The sequence below is a fragment of the Aptenodytes patagonicus genome, chromosome 1 (genome assembly GCF_965638725.1).
Source record: "Aptenodytes patagonicus chromosome 1, bAptPat1.pri.cur, whole genome shotgun sequence".
NCBI classification, from domain to species: Eukaryota; Metazoa; Chordata; class Aves; order Sphenisciformes; family Spheniscidae; genus Aptenodytes; species Aptenodytes patagonicus.
The window spans coordinates 1,827,806-1,851,102 of NC_134949.1; the positions used below are offsets into that span (position 1 = coordinate 1,827,806).

Here is a 23,297-nt window from a genome sequence, read left to right on the forward strand (position 1 = left end):
AACCTAACCACGCACCGAAAATTATTTTCACAATTTAACTGTTGATACAAGTGTCCCATCCCCTGGAATCCTTATTTTGCTCAGTCTTCCTCTGAGTGTGAAGGCAAAAGTGCAGATTATCTGAAACATACTTACGAACCTGTCTTCTCATTGCCCAAGCAGCGGATGTTAAGCGCCAAAGAACTGCAAGGCATGCAGGACACTGAAAAATCAATGTGTTGTTGAGATGAATGCCTCAAAAACATGGCACCTTAAAATACCACCTGTCCCACTGGAAACAAAAGCGTCCTTTACAAAAGGTTATCCAACTGCATTCGCCTTGCAACACAAAAGGAAGCTGAAGCTTCTAGAGTAAAAATATGGCTAACTTGAAAAGAAAAAAAATCTACAACTGCTTGTCTTACACAGTAGCGAAGAGCTACAAGCAACACAGTTTTAAGAACGTACTGATACAAACACACATGCCGCTGCTTTCCGTGGATGGAATTGCAAGAGTTGAACTGCGTGTCTCATGGGTTCCCTCAGGCTGAGGGAACTGGGGTTGTTTAGCCTGGAGAAAAGGAGGCTGAGGGGAGACCTCATCGCTCTCTACAACTCCCTGACAGGAGGTTGTAGCGAGGTGGGGGTCGGTCTCTTCTCCCAAGTCACAAGCGATAGGACAAGAGGAAATGGCCTCAAGTTGCGCCAGGGGAGGTTTAGATTGGAGATGCGGAAAAATGTCTTTACTGAAAGAGTGGTTAACCATTGGAACAGGCTGCCCAGGGAAGTGGTTGAGTCCCCATCCCTGGAGGTATTTAAAAGACGTGTAGATGAGGCGCTTAGGGACATGGTTTAGTGGGCATGGTGGTGTTGGGTTGATGGTTGGTCTCGATGATCTTAGAGGTCTTTTCCAACCTTAATGATTCTATGAAACCACACTGCAGACAAACTGAAGGACATCACTAGCTTAATCTCTAGTCAAATGCAAGGATCCGTACAGACTAACACGGAGACATTAGCAGCACTGTTATGGAAAGCTTACAAAAGTTTTCAGAACACTCTCCACCGCAGCTGCCATGTCCACGGATCTTTGGTAACATCTTAATTTTTCCACATTAGGACCAAGATGGGCTCTAAAGGAACGACACCATCGTGAATTAAGGCAAATTATCAAGAGAGGTTAACGTGAGAGAACAAGTCAAAGGCACCATCGTTTATCATTTTGGCAGGTAACGTGGCTGGAAAATGCAGTTTTTCTAGCAGGGCACCAGGCATGTGACACACTGATTAAACAGTAAGGGAATATAGCACCAAATCATTGTAATAAAGTGAGATCATCCTTTTATTATGTCCTAGCTAATCATGTGTAAATCTACTGGTTTATTTCATTGTCCTTTGTGAGTAAAAAGGGAAAGATTTTTGATATTATGCTTAAGGGACCACTGATTTATCTATTTACCGACCCGCTGGGAGGTGTAACTGATTTGGATTATTCTCCCTGTCATATGCAGCAACTTCCAACCGCTTAAGCCTAGGAGAGAAAATTAATGACACGATTAACCTTTCTGCAATTGAAATGAATCTACCAAGTGGCAGACAAGAGTCCTGTTCGCGCTTTCATCTTGGGTATCACACAAGGCCACAGGTCAGCCCTCAGAAAAGACAGCAACCAGCCCTTCACCCTCCACGCTTCCATCTGACCTCCTGCTCCGAGCCTTTTCCAAAGGAGGTTCAACACGAGAGACTCGGCCATCAGCAAGGCCAGGCAAACAGTTCCCCTGTCTATTAAAAAAAATAAAGAAGTTACACAAAGTGTTATTTTTCTTGGAGGTTTACCCCCCTCTAAAATCATGTTACTATAATGCAAAATTAGATCTGGGATTTTCAAAAGAATCTAAAGTAATTAGTTGCCCAAGTCCCACTGGATTGCCAAGGGAGTTAGATCCTAAATGCCTTTGGCTCTTTTGGAAAACCCCATCCATCACAGAAATTCATACGATGGCTCAATAAATACTACAGAAAAACAAGTACTGAGTTGAGCACAGTTTCAGAGTTATTTTTACAGCACTTTACAGGGCCCCCTCAGCCTCTACTACACTGGGCATAATAGGTACCGCCACCAAGTTTTCCACCAAAAAAGCTTTGGGAAACAACATTTCACCCACAGAAACCATGGTAAAATTGATCAGTGACATTACATCGCACGGTAATACCAAAAATTAAAGGCAATACTCCAGTAAATAAAAGCACCAGAGCCACATCACTCAAAACCACAGTGTCTAAGCTAAGCACACATCTATTTTTCATTCTCTTCTCCTAGTGCTGCTCTTTGATGTTTTTTCAAGCCTATGCTATAAATGCAAAGCAGAGGGAGTCCAGCTTTTATTGTTGGAAAGAATGAATTAACAATGCAACAGATTTTATTATTATTTTAATCAGTTGCCAGCTCACAGCTTCACTGAGAGTACACCAACAACCACACATTTCTTAGGCCTTTTCCCGTAAACGAGGACCCCAAAGAGCTTCACAAGGCATTTAATTACATACTAAGAGTAGAACGACTGTATACAGGCCACATTTAATTAACTAATTCCCTCATCTCCCCCTTTTCTCAGGTGAAAATGGGTTTCCATGGTTCCTAGCATGGACACAGTTACTGTCTTCTCCAGTAGTTTGCTTACAAGCAACAATTAACATGTGGATTCTAGAATAAATACTGCTGTTATTTTTGCATGCGTATTCTATATTTTGATAGATATGGGTCTTTCCTGTTCTTCAGGTGGGTCTTCAACACTGCAACATTTGAAACTATATATAGGGCCGTGCTGAAAATGCATATTCGAAGGACAGGGAAGAGAAAAATAAAGGGCTCGTCTACAGACCACCAGCTACCAGCAGCCTTACGGCGGGCTACCACCACTTGTATTTGCTGCATGAAATAGGAAGCTTCAACATCCAGTCTTACCAACTTCGATCGCTGACTGATCAACCATAAATATGGCAAACTGATTTTGTAGCGTGGAAGTGAAAAGCAGTCTTGTCAAGCCTAGAAGCCCAAGCTGGATGACTGCAACAGAACAATTTTGCACACGAAACCAATGTGAGACCTACCATCTCTGAAGCTTGCACATCAAGACAAGAGGAACACTGAGAAAGGAGGGAAGGGAAAGACTACAAGTGTGAAACACAGATCTAGCAAAACCAAAACATTTTCAAGTTGCTCCTCCTTAAAGATGCAAGGTATTTACTACAGGCAGAAGACAGAATGACCACAAAAATAAAGTGCCATCAATATTATTTTTCTCTCTTTTGGGGAAATGGGGTGGTTACAGAAGATTCTCAGCTTTCTGAACGCTGATTTCTCAGCGTTCCTAGTGGTCAGCTTTTGAAGCAAATCTTCAAAGTTAAATCTTTAAACAGAGGGAATGCATATTTCAATATTGAAATTTTACTCTTAAATTGGAAAACCCACTGCGGTCCTTGGTCTACCAAACCTGTAGGGCCACTGATATCGGGAAATGATCAGGCTTACTTCTCCCATTCCGCATCTGCTCCGGTGTACGAGACTGGCCAGCATGGGGCAAATTGAGAATTAAAATAATCATGTACCTTGAAATGAAGCAGCACTGACTACATCAATTCCCTTTTCCTGCTTCCACAAGTTCAGGATTTGGGCTCTTCTGTTATCATCAAGCTCATTTTCTCCCGATCTCTCTAAACCCTGTTTTGGTGGCCGTGTTTGGTGAAGGCATATGGGTTGGGAGTTCCACAGAGCGCAGCCTGCCAGGGAAAAGGGGGTTGCAGAAACACACTGTACAGTTATTTAGAATTTATGTAAAACCCCGCATGAATTTCCATTACCTACTGCTGGCTCTGGGCCAGTCAAAACATGTAGATGTACACGCTATGTGCTTAGAGAAATACCCAATAAATGATCATGCAAATCAGTATCCCACTTGATAAGGCAGAGAAGTGCGTATTTCACATTTAGAACTTGATTTTTGGTGTTGCAAATGACAAAAGGTCCAATCAGCAGGCCTGTCATACCTTTACATATCGAGAGCTAAAACCAGTTACTGATTAGTAAACCTTCTCCAAAGAGTCTAAAAGCACGTAAAACCAACAAAAAAATAAAACTAGATTGTTAGCTACTTGAAACAAAATTAAATTTTTTTTTTAGTTCAGATTTTTGAAATAGTCTTTTTTGTTCATTTAAAAAAAAAATAATGAAATCGGAACATTTATAATAGAGAAATAAAAACCAGGCCATTTCAAAGTCTGTCTGTGTCATATTGGCACTTTTGAAGCACATGACATCGGCACTTCCCACAAAGAAAGCAAGACAGAACAGAGGTATGAAGTGCAATTCAGATTTTCCATTTCAGCCACCAGAATAGAGAAAAAGCGGCTTCTCCCAAGTTTATTTCCGACAAGTCAATCGGGACGTTTTGGGTTTTTTTGAAATTCATGTTTAGATGTCAAAAAATGCTGACTTACAATGCCATTACCAGAACACCGCTGAGCCTAACAGGAGGATTTGGGGGCGGAGGGGGTTGTTTGTTCTCAACGTAAATTGGGAGTTTGTCATTTCCTGCAAAGCACGCAGGCTTCGAGCTCTTCAGCCTCTCCCAGTCCAGAGATCACCGGTGAATCATCAGCCACTTGCTGGTGGTTTGTACGTACGCATTTGCACGATATATATAGAAGCAGAGCCTATGTCCTCTTACAGCTGAGTACTTTGGCTAAAACTTGGTGAAAGCCTTGTACAGCTGAAATTGCTTAAGCCAAAGAATAAATGCAAACTAAGTAATTAAGAAAAAATATTAAGGCTGATTCTATGCTTAAACACTTTCTCACCATGTCCTGCCAGTCATGTACATGCCCTCAAGCATCACAGTCCAACCACTTCAGACTCAAGTCTTCATTATCTATAACCAGAGTTCACACTGTCCATTGAAACACATACATATATAAACCCAATGACATATTACTCAAAAATCACTGAGAGCTATTTGCAGACTTCCTAAATAAAACCAATTCAAAAGGCAGCTGGTCAGCGCAACCATAAAAAAAAAAGTACAAAATAAACAAAATATCGAAGCCCGCAGATCGCCAGCAAAACAGTCATCTCCAGTTTTTGCTGGGTGCTTTGCATATTCATGTCCTGATTCTCAGTGGCACAGAGCATCCATAACACCAAGAGAAACAAACAAAAAAAAAACCTTAGAAACTCTTACGAAAAACAACAAAAGCCTCACACAATATACTCCCCTCCTTCTACAGCATCGAACCAGGCACACCAGAAATAATAAAAATACTTCCAAACCTTTCCGTTTGTTTCACTCATTCAAACGTTAGCTCCCCCATGTGTAAAATACAGAATGGCATCACCCTGGTGAGATCAGATGACTAAGTCACTGTGATGATGAGAAGCGTGCTGTGAAGTAGATGTTCCTAAAATGTTTTATGTATACTACAAGTGATACACAACACATTTCAGAGTGGTGCCTATGAGTCCAGAGCTGCAGCAGCAACAGCTTCCAAGTGTATGTGCGCAGACTTGCAGTTGCCTTCGCAAGTGATAAGGAGCTGCTGTTGTCCCACCTACAGTGTTAGGTCCTCACATACGCACGTCCATAAATGCTGCACCTCCTCTTCTTGCTCGGACCCTGGAGCAAGGCTGAGAGCGTGGCGTTGATGAAGAAAGGGAAAGAAGGAACAAAGATGGTGGGAGAAGTGTAAAGGGATGCACGTGTGTGAACGAAGAGCAACAAGAGGCAAGTAGCATGGCTTGCAGAATGAATGAGAAAGCAAAGAGGAAATTAATACCCTTGCAGCCCCTTCTGAACCTAACAGATATAACCTTGACAGTTTCTATCTGAGCAGGGCTGAGCTTCTTGACGTACGTCACCTCAGTCCTAGGAGTTCATTGCTAGGGGCTCATCTGCAAACACGCCTGTCTATGAGCAAAACACAAAGAAAGCAAGATAATGGAAAGAGAAATTTTAGAGAGGATTTTTGCTAATGCAATTCTGTAGTTTCCTACGTCACAAATAATTACTGGAAAAAAGCATGCAGGCCCCCCAAAACAAAGTTGAGATTTCTTATCAGGAAAGAAACAGCAAGAGCTGGTAACCTTCAGGAAAAAAAAAGATTTACCTTACGATTTTGTAAATGTCACACATGGTAAATGCAACAAGTACACAGCATGGAAGCAGAAAGGCTTTTAAGCAAAACAGTTTCCAAACATTTCCCTCGGATATCAGCTACTCTCTAACATTAGCAGGAATTTGCCTGCATGAATCCCTCATGTACTGCTGTCAGATTAGATGTCTTGCAGTGAGGACATGATGAGCGTTTGGCCTTTTCCCGTTCACAGTATTTTTATGATGCTAGTAAGAGTACGACTCACTGCCTTTAAAGCTAGTCACACAGGGACTAAGTGTGAATAAGCTCAGCACATCAAAAGAGACGTGGTTTTATAGTCCTATAAAACATGTCTACAAATGCTGAAGAACTGCTTGTAGTCTCTCCTAATTCTAGCTGACAGCAGGAATAAAGTGCATTGGACATTGATAATAACAAAAAAAAAAAAGGCACATCAGACCTAACAAAACCGTTCCAGAATTAGGGAAATGGCTAAAATGAAAGATACTGCACATATCTGCAGGCAAGTTTCCATTTCTTCTACGTCATCCCATTAATTAACAGTTCCAAGAAGATGAAGGCTAATAAGCAATTTACAGGCTGGAAATTTTGCAAGCTTTATTTAGAATACCTATATTCCTGTTGGCAATTTGAAACACAGACTTCACATCAGGTGTGACGGCCATTTCACAACCTTCTTAGCCTTTCTCAGCAAACTTTCAGCTCACAAAAGAGAGGCTTCCAAGTGATATCACTGGAAGAAAGGCTGCAAAAAAAATTCTGTGTATAAAATAGAAAGCATCTGACAGTGACCCAGGACTCAAAAGGCAAAGGTTTCATTCCAACTGCCAAATATCAGAGTAGGGAACATGTCATTCCCCCATTCTATGTTCCCAACCTTTTCCTCAGCGCAGACTTTCTCTCAGCCTAACACCTAGCAGAGCTGACTTCTACTTTCACAACTATGCTAAACAGCTTTTTGGAATTATTTACTGATGGGGCTCTTTACAAGCATTTGTGCACCTTTTTCCTCCTTCACAAGGCCATCTAAGTACATGCTTTTAACTCACATGGATTTAGCTACTTAAATATTCAGGCATCAACTCCAAAAACCCTTTAAAACTATAACTTTGTAACTATGCTCAACTATTAAAAGGAAAATCCACCTGAAATGAAAAGCCCTTCAAGTACAGAGCAGCTTGATGCTCTACAGCACGGACAGAAGAGGATGAGTTTTTTCCTTGCTCACATACCTGCAAACATTTCATCAAATGAGCTAATCTTTTTTAAAATCTCCCAAACCATAAGCTCGGTGACCTCTTCTGCAATAAACTGCACAAGTGACTGTACACTGCTCAAACAATTCATTTTTATGCAGGGCTTTATCTCTCTGAACTTTAGAGTAAACGTTAGTGTTTATGAAATAAATTGGATCAACAGCTCCAGGATAAAAATTACTCTCAAAACAGAAGCTGTTAACGCAGTAGTATTCGCCCAAACTTCTGCTGTGTCACCATGCTAATATAGCACAGTTCAGTTAACAAGGACCATTCCTGGGAAAGACAATAATTCAATGTTCATGGCCAGCTCAGCTCTGGACCTCTTCCAGGTACCTGTTACCAAAGCAATTCAGTTAGTTTTAAACACACTTCAGTTCAGCCAGAATCATCCAGTTAAAGAGAAAACAGATCGATGTTGTGCATTTCTACTTCATATTCTTTGTTTTTAAAAGGACGGTATGCCATTGCTATCTCGTTCTTTACCCTTCTAGCTGCATAATACATCCCAATGCTATGAAATCTTTTTGCACTTGCCAACACACTTTTTCACCTTTATCAAGGCGATTTCCACCATCTTGAATTCCAGGTGCACCTTCTTAAGCGCTTAAGAAAGGTACCAAATTACTTTCTGTTTCAAAATGTAAGGAGAAGACTTGAATTATTAGGTAAGTTGGAGCAAATCTATAAAACGTTTTAAGAGAGAGGGGAGGCGGGATAGTACATAACTTCTTGGCAAGACCAAAATTTAAACAAATACCTTCCTGCAAAATAACCTTGTCCCTTCTTAGATTCAGAAAGGTGACACACTTTCTGGACCATAAACTTTCACAGAAATTCTCATGCTCTTAGTAGTACGTATTTGCAGAAAAAGAGAGTTGTGTAACGCTAACTGCTCTGGGTTTCTTAATGCATGCTCTGAGTTCACTTCAAATAAGAAACCGGGGGGGGAAGTACCAAGTAACCTACTCTAATTATCTAAATTCCATTTTTAAATATCAGCATCCTGGAGAGTAGAATGCTCTCTCTCCCTCCTTCACGCACCCAAGATTGACCGAAACTATACTTTTCAAAAGCTGCAGACAAATCACTCTCATGACCATCGTCCTCTCAGCTAAATGAGACACAAGCATTAATGAGACAAACCAGTCAGGAGTCCAAGGGCATCAGTTCCACACATTTAAGTCCATTTAAAAGGAACTAGAAAGACTGTCAAACACATTATTTTGAGGACCACCACGAAATCATTAAATTTCTGTAAAGAGACTTTCTGAAAAATAACGCTACTTTAGGTAGAAAATATTGCCTGGTGAACTTCCCAAATGCAACAGCAATTGCATATATTGCTCTGACATTTCAACCAGTATTTATGGCATATTAACACTAAACACCTCTCATCCAAGAATCTTATTTTACTTTACAAGTATTAACTGTGTCACAAATAGTTCATTCATCCTTTAAATGCAAAGGCTCAGCAAAAAGAGATTTGGTTACCTATTCCAGGACACACTTATCTAGCTGAAGAGTCAGACAGCATCACGGCTGCGGGGAGATTCAGAGCTCACGACTGGGTATCATTCCTAAGCTCCTGCTCTTAACATCACAAGCCATTTTAGCAAGCGTTTTGCACGGCTGTCAGACCTGTGCTGAGCCACCTTGTTTTTGCACGAGCGGGTACCTTGAGGTGCCACTCCACACAGCAGCTTAGGCTGATGAAAGCTGCAGTTGCCAGGATAAACCTTTCACTTTCCTTCTTTGCGGTGCATTCCCTCTCACTCTCTCCTGTGCCAACACTGACACAGTTCAAGGACCTGAGCAAGCAGAAAACGCAGCCAGCAGAAAATACTTGGCCAAATCAACTCCCTCAAATTAGATTACTGTTGGGAAAATGAGCAACGCTGCCGGAGCAAGGAAAGCATCCTGGGCTGCGGGAGAAGAAGAAATGGCATCACAGCACAGCTGGCTTAGATCTGCATAGACTGACATGGAGTTGAACCCTCTACACCTTTTCCATGAGGATGTAGTGGGGTAAATTGAGTACTGCTGAACTCCACTGTCTTTTCCCTGCTCATCCGTGTGCCTAAGATGACCAATAATTTTTGCCATTAATTCACTTAGAAAATCACAGAGTGGCTCAGCTTACAGCAGCAGAGCCGTGAAATATATCTCCAAGTGCTCTAGCAGTACTCCTGGAGAAGTATGGCATAGCAAACACAATTTAAGTGCAGCTTTTCAGCGAGATCGCTCACAGTGCTGGCCACCAGACCTAGCTGTGTACCGCAGAACTACTCCATCTCCCTGCTCAAATCCCGCATTCGCGTGTCATTCTTCCTTATAAGGAAGGATATGTCACACAGCCTCTGGACGGAGAAGCATCATATGCAAAGAAAGAGGCTTTCTCGATGAACAGTTTCTGATATCCAGCTCTGCAGCAGCAGAACAGTAGTGTGCAGGCGGAGCGTAGGCTTCAGTTTCTCTTGTCCCAGTTTCCTTATGGTGTTTCAACAATGTTTAGGCTGCTAAATCACACCATTTTTGGAAAACGCCCAAAAGCATTAGACAGAAGACCCCAAAAAAAGGAAAGTAATAATTGTCAGTGTCTTCTTGGTAGACAGACCACCAAACAGCCTGCATACTTGTGCTGCTAAAGATACGATATATGTCCCAGAGCATATATGTGATTTTCCCTCCCTTTTGTAGAAGCAAGAAAATAGAAACACTCCCAAAAAAATTGAGATCCATCAACTGCAAATACTACTACTACAAAAGAAGAGAGCAACCCTTCCTTGGAGGCAAATAGCACCAGCCTAAGCTGATAACAGGATTCTGAGTACACATGGAAATGTCTTTGGTATTTTCTCCAGCAGACGGGTACTGCACTGAGACAAAATAGCTGACAGGGTGATCATCCTATCACTAGAAAGGCGACATTTCTGAAGCAGCTGAATGAACACTGGTATTATTCAGCAGGGACAGATGCCTCTCTCTCATCGTGGTATCAAAAAAACAGTGCTAAGAAAAGGTGAATGAACTGTTAAAAGTTCTGTGCTATAGATAGCAGCAAGGAAGATCCATCACACCAAATATGAGTGAACACTATAGCGTGTCCACCAGCTGTCACTCCCCCGACACCAATACCACAGGACAGAAAAGCCCTTATCTGGGTTAAGGAGATTTGGCCTAGACTGAAAAAGTAAAACAACGCAGACTATGCCGCACCCAAAACCTCCTGCCTTTTTCCAAAGCTGTACACCACTGTGCCTTTCACACAGCATAGCCTTCATGATTTAGGATGGGATGGTGCAGCGTATACATTGAATTGTGCCAGAAAAACTCAGAATTCCTTCACTGCATTGTCCTGAAGCAACTATTCATGTCAGTACATCGCTAATTGCCGTTGTAACACAGCTCACAGTTCTCTCCAGCCGAGTACTTGGTCCTACAGTCATTACGCTCTTCAGAAGGATATTCCACCCACTCCTACACTGAAGAGCTAAATTAGCTCCATGCACAAAATGCCAAGTTAAAATTTAAACAAGTTTCAAATCTCTCCTGCTGGTACGGCAATACAACTACAGGCTAAGCTGGCTCCAGTACAAGTAAATAACTTCAAACTGTGTTTTCCTGAACAAGGCTGCTCTAATATTTTGACAAACTGATTTGTTTGTTTGTTTGTTTTCTAGCACTCTGGTACCCAACTCTAAAAGGTCACTCTGTTTTCGTCCTGACGAGTTCAGTATTAATTCTTCCATTCTCAGAGAAGGTCAAAAATATATAATATCTGCATGTTCAGTATCTAAACATTGCACAACATTGTGCCACCTATCTAATACTACACCACGGTGCTCGGTGCAGTTATAAGGCAGCATTCAGAAATCCAGCTACAAAAACAAGCTGCTGAAAACAACACTCTCACATTTCCCACAAAGGACAATTTCCAGCCCATCGTGAGCACACATTATTACTTTTGTACAGAACTATAAAGAGATAACCTTGTTGTAATGTATTTCACATGCAGGGATGCACAGTGTACACGTGCAAAAGATTATCCATGTGAATTGCGGAGTCATGTGATACTGTTCTAGCATGATGAATAAACTTCACTCATTACGATCTGCAGGAATTGCATCGTTTCTCTGACGCACCCCGCCATGAACCCGCTTCCTCCAAATGTTCATCCTCCCCCAACAGCAGGCACATTTAAATAAACACTTTTAAAACTGAGTTTTCTGCTCCCCCTGCCACAAACATAAGATCTCCTCTCAAAAAATTATCCTTATTCGGAAAAACAGGATAGAAATAATTTAGTCTTGGGATCAAGGGTTTTCTTACACTGTAAGGTAAAAAAAAAAAAAATCCGCTCCTATGAAACTAACGTACAAAAACCCCACAAGATTTGGAACAAAGAAATGGAAGATTTCCTCCTCTCCATGTCAGTCAATGCTCATCTCTTGCCCTAAAACAGCAAGAGATTATGGATCTTAAAGTGCTGCTTTTATGAACTGTAAAAGCTCTTTTAGAAGCTTTTCTGACTCCCTCCGACACCTGTGCTGTCAGGCCAATAGCAACGAAACCTTTACAAATGGATTGTTATATTTTTCTTGGCATCTATTTTATAGAAAGCTTGGTCAAATATTTTCTCCCCAACATGGAAAGCACATTCACTCTCTGTATGTGCACACCTACGCATGCTGCTGTATAGAAGTTTTATCAATGTTGTTTTGGAATAGCCAGTATAACTCAATCCCAATTTCACCACTCACGAGGAATGAAACCATCACAAACTCTCACTGATAAGGGGGAATTACCAGCCTTGTCATTCTGCTTCACTGAAGATAAAATCTTGGAGGATTCTTACTCCCAAGGCTTTGTCCTCCTGGAACAAAGTCTGCAGAACTCAAAGCTCTTAAAGTTTTTCTAGACCTCACGGATGACAGTAAGATGGCTGGAGGCACCCCGTGCCAAGCCCTTAAGTTTAATTCTTCCCTTTAACAGGGCCAGACAGCTTCAATTCTATGACATTCTTTTGTTTAGAAAACCCATCATTAACCTCTGGCTGGACATGGTTATCCATCCTCCTGGATTATGGTTAAACATTGGAACAGGCTGCCCAGGGAAGTGGTGGAGTCCCCATCCCTGGAGGTATTTAAAAGACAAGTAGATGAGGCACTTAGGGACATGGTTTAGTGGGCATGGTGGTGTTGGGTCGACGGTTGGACTCGATGATCTTAGAGGTCTTTTCCAACCTCAATGATTCTATGATTCTATGACATTCCCAATCAAACTTTTGCAAGAGCAATATTGAAGGGAGGTGAAAATTTGTATCATAGAGAAAACTGATCGAGATTTCTTTAATAAAAATACTAACCCCTCTAGAAAGACAAATAAGTGGGTAAGGAGACAGCGGATGTGATCAAAGGCCCATACCTTACATTTACCATGTCCAAGAAGTATCTAAATTCACACCATGCACACAGTTGGCTGTATTTGTGTAAGCAAAAAAACTGTGTGAATCACTGCACAGTCAAACAAGCCTCTAGAGCAACAGCTAAATAGACCTGTGCCCTACAATGAAAAACTGTGTTAGAGTAGGAGACAGAGAGCATTTTTCATGAACAGGCCAGAGGTGGAATGACCATCATAAATCTTGCCACCTCTTGTAAATAATGCCAGGCTCATTTCTTTGACCTCCTCTATCAAATACTGGGTGAGGTCTACATCTGGGTACTATATATAAAGGCAATTCCAAAATAAATAAATAAAAAATTCTAACGTGCATGTGTTAGCCTCACAGCAAGAATGAGAGAACAGACATGTGACAGATGATAGCTCTGCTGCTTGTGAGAGTCTCAGATACAAAGGTGAGCGGCATGGTACCAAAATAAAGCCTAAGCAATGTACAGCTTTAGTACACTACAGTTAAGAATAAGAACCAAGTAAGAAACCCCTGAAAACATGCTGGCAGCAAGTGTCTCAGCTGACTATAACCAAGCCATAACGACAAGAGAAGACAAGCGAATAGAGCTGTGACACTTCATAAGATAGGCATGACATGGTAACACAGAACAAAAATGTCACTGTTTAAAAGCTTCTGATAAATGACTTGGTAGGCAAAAGGAATCAACCTTTCTATACACCGTAAGGATTAATCCACAGAATTTTTTTTGTTGATATTTAAGCTCTCTGGAGTTTAACAGTCTGTTATAAATGTGACCGCTTACCAAAAATCAAGACAAATTCCAGCACATCTGTCTCTTGAGTATGACAAGTATTCTCTGGTATCCTGGTTATAAAAGCTGTTCCAAGCTGAAAATGTGCCCACCTCAAGGATTCTTACCTGCAAGACATCTTGGATCTTCACCCACACGTCAACCATGTCATAGAGCTTGATATCACCATCATACTGGCTGCAAGGAGAGGCCACTGTTTGCTGAAGGTGTCCAAGGACGACAGAGTGCGCAGCAGCCACAGCGTTGAATTTGTCAAAAAGAAGCTCTAGCAGCTCCAGCAGTAACCTGTAAACCATCAAGACAACCTCCACTCAGTTTCCAGAAGGCACCATAGGCACACTGTCATGCAGCACATCAGAGCAGCGGGCCAGAAGGCAGAAGACTGTGACTTCATACCCTATTTTGTGACAGATGCTGCGTGCAAGCAGGGAGGTCACCTAGCTTCAAACCTTCTCTGGGCTTCAGGTGACTAACTTCAGCTGTTAGCAGCTCAGGTTTGGTACCTAAATACTCCTGAGGATCTCCCTTTTCACTCCCTCCTCTATACCAGAGTTGCTCACCTTTAATGTGGTCTACTTGGGGGTACAGGAAAGAGAAATGCATTAGTAATTACACAGTAACTATACTTCAGTGCCATGATATTAGCAAACATTTTAAGTTCCCAGAGTTGCAGGCAGGAAGGGAGACTACCTGCTTTTTCTCCAGAAGTAAGAGTGTAAATTCAATAAAGACTGACTTACCCATACAAGCAGAATATAAGATACTTATTTTGAATTATGAAATGAGTAGTATGGAAGGTTTTAAACAACACGAAAGATCAGAAACCTAAAACATCAACCCTCATCAACTGTGTCAGTTATCAAGATTGTACTACTGTATGGAAGGTGCTACAGCTATAACCTCATCTAAATGTACTACACTTCACCTGCTCCTATGGCTTCCTTACCGCTCAATTATTGTAACGTACCTTTGCAAAGTCCTAAATATTTTGTGATAAGCCAATGACTCATCACATTTTTTTATTATTTGGGGGAAAAAAAAATTCTGATCAAGTTCACTGCTGCTTAATGAGCAATTCAAGTACACATGTAACCCCAACAAAATGTGAAGATAACACTTCCCAAATCCATATGTTAGGCACTTTCTAGCTCTGACAGACAGTCTCCATCACATTTTACTGCAGCAGCTTAGGAGTTAGCACATGCTTTCTGTGTCTACTCATCAGAAGCTGCTATCCCCAGAGCAGGACAGAAGATCTGCAGCAGAATCGGAGCTGCACCCACTCCTTAACCAACACACTTCAGTCTTCTGTGTTAGTTAGCAATCATTAATAAGGCGTGCATTCATGCCTCAGCCACTTCATTTCCGAGTGCTGAATATCTGCATACATCCACTCTCATCAGCTGTTTAAGCCAGCAGCTGGATAGTTAACTGGAGTCATGAAGAAGCTGTTGCACATTTGCTGCTGTTACCACCAGACAGTAAGAGTGGCCTGGCATGATGTTGTGGCTAAAACCACCTACCTGAGCCTACAGCAATCCTAGGCTGAACTTCTAGTCTGCAAAGGACTATAGCCACTACACTACAAAGGTGGCTATTGTTTAAAAAAAAAAAAAAACCACTATCGGCTTACTGTGTCTCATTCATATACTACAGTTTTACTTACACAGATATATATGCACAGCATTATACACCAATTTCTTGGGGATCTCATATGGGCCATTCACTTACCAATAATGTCAGCTACACTGCTCAAATGGTTAAGCAGAAGAGCACCCTGATTCAGTAAAAAGAGCCATTGGATAAGTCTGGGAGGGTAGAGTGAGGCACAGCAGAACAGGTCAAGTGGCCAGATGTACGTCATATTAAAAATAAGGATGTGTTTAGGAATCATGGTACTCATAAGAAACACAGGGACATTAATATTGCCATACCTTAAGTGACTGTAGAACTAAGACACGTCTTTACTCAAAACAAACTGGGGTGTATATCAATTTTCTTCATATTTAAGAATAGCAACAAATGCCTAAAGAAAATTGTTGGTACTAAGAGAGAAAACACTGCTTTTTTACAGGTCTTTCCAAATTTAAGTAAGACACTGGCAGGGGATAAACAGAAGTATACAGGACACGATGGTAAAGACAGCACCAGAAAAGACAGCTGTTAATATTGTTAACAGCATTACATTTTCAATACCGGAAAGTCCAGTGTGGAAGAAAAGCCATTCTCCTCTATTTTGGCTTTGTCTAAAGCTTAATAACAATCCTGTCCAAGTGAAATTGAGAAGTTGCTACTGTGGAAAGACATCTTCCTCCTTCCCTAACTTCTGTTAGCCCATCACCAATGTTATCAGTGAAGGAGACAGGAAAATATGCAGATAAGGCTACCTGAAAGACACCCTCCATCGCTGTTAAGCAAGTGTCATCTCCAACCCACTCTAAGACATAGAATCATAGAATCACTGAGGTTGGAAAAGACCTCTAAGATCATCGAGTCCAACCATCGACCCAACACCACCATGCCCACTAAACCATGTCCCTCAGCGCCGCATCTACACGTCTTTTAAATACCTCCAGGGATGGGGACTCCACCACTTCCCTGGGCAGCCTGTTCCACTGGTTAACCACTCTTTCAGTAAAGACATTTTTCCTCACGTCCAATCTAAACCTCCCCTGGCACAACTTGAGGCTGTTTCCTCTCGTCCTATTGCTAGTTCCTTGGGAGAAGAGACCGACCCCCACCTCGCTACAACCTCCTTTCAGGGAGTTGTAGAGAGCGATGAGGTCTCCCCTCAGCCTCCTTTTCTCCAGGCTAAACAACCCCAGTTCCTTCAGCCGCTCCTCATCAGACTTGTTCTCCAGACCCTTCACCAGCCTCGTTGCCCTTCTCTGGACACGCTCCAGCACCTCGACGTCCTTCTTGTAGTGAGGGGCCCAAAACTGAACACAGTGTTCGAGGTGCGGCCTCACCAGTGCCGAGTACAGGGGCACGATCACTTCCCTACTCCTGCTGGCCACACTATTGCTGATACAGGCCAGGATGCCATTGGCCTTCTTGGCTGCCTGGGCACACTGCCGGCTCATGTTCAGCCGGCTGTCGACCAGCACTCCCAGGTCCTTTTCCGACAGGCAGCTTTCCAGCCACTCTTCCCCAAGCCTGTAGCGCTGCATGGGGTTGTTGTGGCCGAAGTGCAGGACCCAGCACTTGGCCTTGTTGAACCTCATACAATTGGCCTCGGCCCATCGACTGGATTGAACTGCATTCACCACAACTCTCTGGGCCCGGTCGTCCAGCCAGTTTTTGACCCAGCGCAGAGTACACCTGTCTAAGCCGTGAGCCGCCAGCTTCTCGAGGAGAACGCTGTGGGAGACGGTGTCAAAGGCCTTGCTGAAGTCCAGGTAGACCACATCCACAGCCTTTCCCTCATCCACTAGGTGGATCACCTGGTCATAGAAGGAGATCAGGTTGGTCAAGCAGGACCTGCCTCTCATGAACCCGTGCTGGCTAGCCCGGATCCCCTGGTTGTCCCGCTCATGCCTTGTGAGCGCCCTCAAGATGAACTGCTCCATCATCTTCCCCGGCACCGAGGTCAGGCTGACAGGCCTGTAGTTCCCTGGATCCTCCTTCCGGCCCTTCTTGTAGATGGGCGTCACATTGGCAAGCCTCCAGTTGTCCGGGACCTCCCCCGTTAACCAGGACTGCTGATAGATGATGGAGAGCGGCTTGGCGAGCTCCTCCGCCAGCTCCCTCAGCACTCTCGGGTGGATCCCATCCGGCCCCATAGACTTGTGAGTGTCCAGGTGGCGTAGCAGGTCATTGACTGCTTCCTCTTGGATTACGGGGGGTTCATCCTGCTCGCCGTCCCCATCTTCCAGCTCGGGGGGCCGAGTACCCTGAGGATAACTGGTCTGCCTGTTAAAGACTGAGGCAAAGAAGGCATTGAGTACCTCAGCCTTTTCCTCATCCTCAGTGACAATGTTCCCCCCCGCATCCAATAAAGGATGGAGATTCTCCTTGGCTCTCTTCTTGTCATTAATATATTTGTAAAAACTTTTTTTGTTGTCTCTAACGACAGCGGCCAGATTGCGTTCTAGCTGGGCTTTTGCCTTTCTCATTTCTTCTCTGCACGACCTAACGAGATCCCTGTACTCTTCTTGAGTCGCCTGCCCCTTCTTCCACAAGCGGTAAACTCTCCTTTTTTTCCTGAGTCCCAGCAAGAGCTCCCCGTTCAGCCAGGCCGGTCGTCTTCCCCGCACGTTCTTCTTACTGCGTACAGGGACAGCCTGCTCCTGCGCCTTTAAGACTTCCTTCTTGAAGATCGTCCAGCCTTCCTGGACCCCTTTGCCCTTCAGGACCGTCTCCCAAGGGACTCTCTCAACCAGCGCCCTGAACAGGCCAAAGTCTGCCCTCCGGAAGTCCATGGTTGCGGTTTTGCTGCCCCCCCTCCTTACTTCACCAAGAATGGAGAATTCTATCATTTCATGGTCGCTAAGCCCAAGACAGCCTCCGACCACCACATCTCCCACCAGTCCTTCTCTGTTTGTAAACAGCAGGTCGAGCGAGGCACCTCCCCTGGTACGCTCACTTACCAGCTGTGTCAGGAAGTTGTCTTCCACACACTCCAGGAACCTCCTAGACTGCTTCCTCTCTGCCGTGTTGTATTTCCAGCAGACGTTCCGGGAAGTTGAAGTCCCCCACGAGAACAAGGGCTAGCGATTGAGAGACTTCTGCCAGCCGCTTGTAGAACGCTTCATCCGCCCCTTCATCCTGGTTGGGTGGTCTATAACAGACTCCCAGCAGGATATCTGCCTCGTTGGCCTTCCCCCTCATCCTTACCCATAAACACTCAACCGTATCATCATCACAATCGTTGAGCTCTAGACAATCGAAACACTCCCTAACATACAGGGCCACCCCACCGCCTCTCCTTCCTCGCCTGTCCCTTCTGAAGACTCTATAGCCATCCATTGCAGCACTCCAGTCATGAGAGTCACCCCACCATGTTTCTGTGATGGCAACTAAGTCATATCTCTCCCGCTGCACATGGAGCAGGACAATATGCACATGGGATATTGACGCTAATGACAACATGCACATGGGAGAGGCAACTATTGCTTCAACAGCCCCTAAGAGATATCTAGAACTTCTCATAGCAAGTGACAGAGAGGCAGTTGGGGCAAGTGGCTGGTCAGCCAGAAGCCAGACCAAAATAGGAGGAAAACCAGATGTAGAAGAATTTGGATAGACGAGGAATTTCACGTTGGAAGAACTTACATACAGCCTTGGCTGAAATGCCAAAAAAGACAACAACATGGGAGCAAATTAATTATATACTACTGAGAAAATTTATCAGTGCGAGCCCAACTTCTACTAACATCCCATTACAAATGAAAATTTCGTTCTCTATCTACCTCCTTGTTGCTCCAGGAAAGTACAATGTTGCAGAACTGAACTAGCTGGATAGTTTGACAAATTCATTTTTATTGTCCCTAAGTGAGCCTCACCTCACATTATCAACTTGTTTATGGAGCCATTACTGAAATAATATTATACTGAACAGAATTATTTGGGTTTAAATGCCAATATCTTCCTATTCTCATGTTACAGACCGATAGACATGAAATCTCCCCAATCCACGTTCTTCAGTGGCACTAACTACCACCCCATTACATTTTCCACTCTCAACTAACATCATATTTCCACATCTCCCTGTTTTCAAATTAGCCAGCACCTCTTATCTTAATTTTCTTTTCTCTAAAAGTCTTCTAAATCTGTCAGGTCATTTTTGAAACAAGGTGACCCAAAAGAGACACGGACACAGTCTGTGTCAGACAGCCGACAAGACAAAACAGCATAAAATAATATGACCTAGATTTTATGCATATGCGGTTGCAGCACTGAGTGACCTAAGCAGAACACATACAAAGAATGACAGGAGACCAGCTTAGGCAATTTGTCAAAGCAATCTCATAACCCCTTCACCGAGAAATATGGTAAATACGTTGAGAGACAGTGACACACACCCGGAAGCAACTTCTGTTGTCTGGGCAATAATGGAGAATGAATTGATGCAGAGTGACTGCTGACACCTGAATGAGGTCGCTAATGACAATTCATGAATTTTAGCAGCAATAATGTCCTTTGCCTGGTCAGTGTTGTATAGATGCTTGTATAGATGCTGTATAGTGTTGTAATATAATAGAGCATGTATATAATTTCTGTATTTAGTTTAAAGCCTCGAGATGAGGTAAAAAGCCGGAAGCGTATTATGAACATGTAGGGAAAAGTGCATTGAATCCAATAGATAGGATTTAGTAACAAAATTGTCAATACACCTCCTTTTCCTGGGCCAGATTTTCAACTAAAAGTAAAGCTATGGCAATGTATCCCTACCAAAATCTTGTCCCATAAATCTGGCCCTCAAGTAGGCATATATCCAGATTATTCTTCTTCTAAATTCAACCACCTTCCATAATTCAGAAGAGACCCGCAGGTTCATTAAGATATAGCAGTACTCCAAGCTAACGTAACATGGCCTCTTCTACAATATCTTGTCCTCCACAACGCAAGATACATATTTCTAAACATGCAGGTGCTAGGCATGCTCTAATGAGACTCTCATTAAGGAAAAGTCAATGGCAATTCCTACATTTAAGCCCTTTTTCATAAACTTGTTCCAAACCCAGCTATCTAAAAATGTTAGAAAACTTACCTAGACTTTAAAAAAAGGCCACTTAAATTAAAGCCAAGGTCAGCTGCAACTAGGTGAGATTCAAGCATAGTTTTCAAAATTATCTTCCACCAGTGACAGGGAACTACTAGGAACCTACTACTGCCCTTTACCAGGTTTTACCATCTTCATATCATTCATGAGGGTAAGTGCACATTAGTAAAGAGGGTTTATATTCATAGCAAAGTATCTGACAGCCAAAGATGTTCCTCCTAGTTAGGCCTATTCTAAGTCTGTTATCTTACAGGACTGCATCCATGTTGCATGTTTTAGGAAACCTAAAAATCAGTTGTGTTACAGAGCCATGCAAGTCTTTTCTTTGTGACCCCACTGGTGAAAAACATCCTTCTGCTGCTATATGGAGGTCCTTAGCCAGGCTAGTGCCATCTTCAGCAAATGAGCCCCTCCAATTTCACACCAACTCTCTTCAGCCAGACTGAGTGCTCAGATCAAAGGACAACACACCCACGACAGAATGGGCCACACATTATCAACATTGTAATCACTGCTCACTCTCATGTACATGCTAATTAACAAGCCTGAAACAAAACACCTTGTATAGAATGGACAAGACTTGCTGCTGGCAGGCTTAGAGGGGCTGCAGGACTTCCATGTAAGAAAATAGACTTCATGAAGCTCTGAAGAGCTGACCCAAGAGCCCACAGCCTGTTGGCTCTATGAAGGCAGCACCCGGAGGGGCATAAAAGACATCATTACTCCCTGGGAGCTGGTTGCTTTAGAGTCATAACAAAAAAAAAAAAACAACCCAAACTCTTGATCTTAAAAATTTGGGAGCAATTAATAGTGTTTCTATACACAAATGGAAAAGGTGGCCACACAAATCGATATGGAAGCGCTTGCTAGGTAAGGAGGCAAAAGGCAGTCAAACTGGGGAAAACAAACAAACAAACAACCCCCCAAAAAAGATGAATGCAAGATCAGTGCCTGCTCTGTTCAGACTCAAAAGACCGTTATCAGATCTGCAACTTTCCTGGCCAGGTTCTAGAAATTATTTGTCTCTTGTACAATGAGAGGGCTCTACATAATTGTTACACGGGGTCCCAAAAGGTGTCACACCAGAACCTCCACAAGCAGATCATCATCCTAATCCTCAAGTGGAGGGCAACGCCATCCTTTTCGTACGGAAAAAATAAGAGCCAACCTTTGAGAGCCACCACACGGCAATGAAGAAATGCATACAACTTGTTCTGTGCATACCGAACGAGCCGCAGGGAACTTGTCCAGCAAAAGGTTCAGTCTACGGCCTCAGACACTGCAGGCCTCTCTGTCATCTTACTAGTCATTTTATTTGCCAGAAGTGACAATTTTTATAGATATCAGTTAAAGTACAGTAGCTGCATACATGAGCTCAGTGATAGAGACTAAGAGGCATCCAAGTGTGACTAGTTTTAAGGTGAACTGAAAAACATTTTACTCACTGAATCCTGAGGTCAAGTAAGCATTGTGGCTGACAGCCTAATGAATAGTTAAGCACTTTCGGGCACTGCATCGTGCTCAAATTTGGGGTCTTACAGAGCTCTCTTGAAATAGGAGGACCATGTTGTTCAGATTTATTTTTTTCTTGAAAGCAGGAAAGTTGTTTAGTTTTGATTTAAAACTGTAGCTAATTTAAGGGGTGGTATACCTTTCCATACTCTAATTTATTCTTTTCAATATAAATGAATTCACCTGCTTGCTGTAAACTTCACATGCGATTTAGGTTTAGAATCAGTTCTAATTATCTCCTTATTCAACAAGAATTCAAGACACTTTCCATAGCTCTAGAATATAAGCATCTTAAAGGCTCACAAACTCCTATTAAACACATGCCAAAACCCATTAAACTTACCCAACCCTCTGGAAAGGTTAATGTCATTAAAATATGATCTGATTCAATTTATCAATTTCAATGGACAACCAGTAGCCATACAATCTCTCAAGACTGGTTCATAAAACAAGTATCAAGCATACGCTATGCTCCTTCTTGGCATCAGAAATTAAAATTCTGCCTTCTGACCCACCCAAAAAGCTTGTTGTAATTTCACCAAGTTATCAGTACCATTACTCTATGAATTCTTCAAAATATAATTGTTTCCACAGCAATGATAATGATAGGAATTCAAAAAGAAGTCTTTATCAAGCTAAAGTTTTTCTTGGGAGAGATTTTCCACTACAAATATTACATGTAATGAAGACACACGTTGTTGTTTTCATTTTTCTTTTCCACCATTAATTCCCTTCAGATGGTGATCATTACAACGGGCAGTATCACAAATTAATATTTCAGCTAGAAGCGATAGCTAGCCCTTATGGAGTCCTATTTTCCAAAGAACAGTTCTAGTGAATCCTGAAGAACAGCGGGAACATAGCGCTCAGTTGGCTTCCACACCTTGCTATTAATGTAAATGGGGCTGCAAACCAATTAGAAACTTGGCCATATATTTACTGATATAATTAGTTCCATATATGATTTCAAAGCTTTGCACCTGCATCAGCTTAATTGGACTCTGCTACACTTGAAATAAATAACTGAGCTGAATCTTCTCTTTTCAAGTCATACTACATAGGAACTTAAAAATTTCTTTGGCATCAGCACCAGTGTAAAGCCATGATTCAGTGCAACACAAGAAGATAGTGTTTGTTTTAGCACCAAGTATTCTTTACACCATACATACCAGCAATCTGAGACAGCATTACAATTCAATCTGTTATAAAGGTACTTAAAACAAAAGGTTAGGTAAAAAAAAAAAAAATTCAAGTGCTTAACATTATGCACCTCTTGCTAGTTAAATAATGCTGGCTTCTACTGCGCTTCCACCCTCAAATCTGCATTTCAAACATCTGTTTAGCCAAAAGATTCTCTTCTAGGGCCAAGCCCAGAAGGAAGCATCTCCCTTTCCCACATCTTTAGCCGAGAAGCAACAATGCCTCCCC

General features: G+C 42.5%; 1 protein-coding gene across 1 annotated transcript in view; it reads right to left on the minus strand.

Moving 5' to 3' along the window:
- The window catches only part of EXOC4 (exocyst complex component 4), a 423,725-nt gene that overhangs the window by 341,848 nt on the left and 58,580 nt on the right, over positions 1 to 23,297 (minus strand). Inside the window, exon 7 of the mRNA XM_076346465.1 lies at positions 13,741 to 13,918. Within this exon, the coding sequence (XP_076202580.1) occupies positions 13,741 to 13,918 (178 nt within the window). The remainder of the gene's footprint in view (positions 1 to 13,740; positions 13,919 to 23,297) is intronic.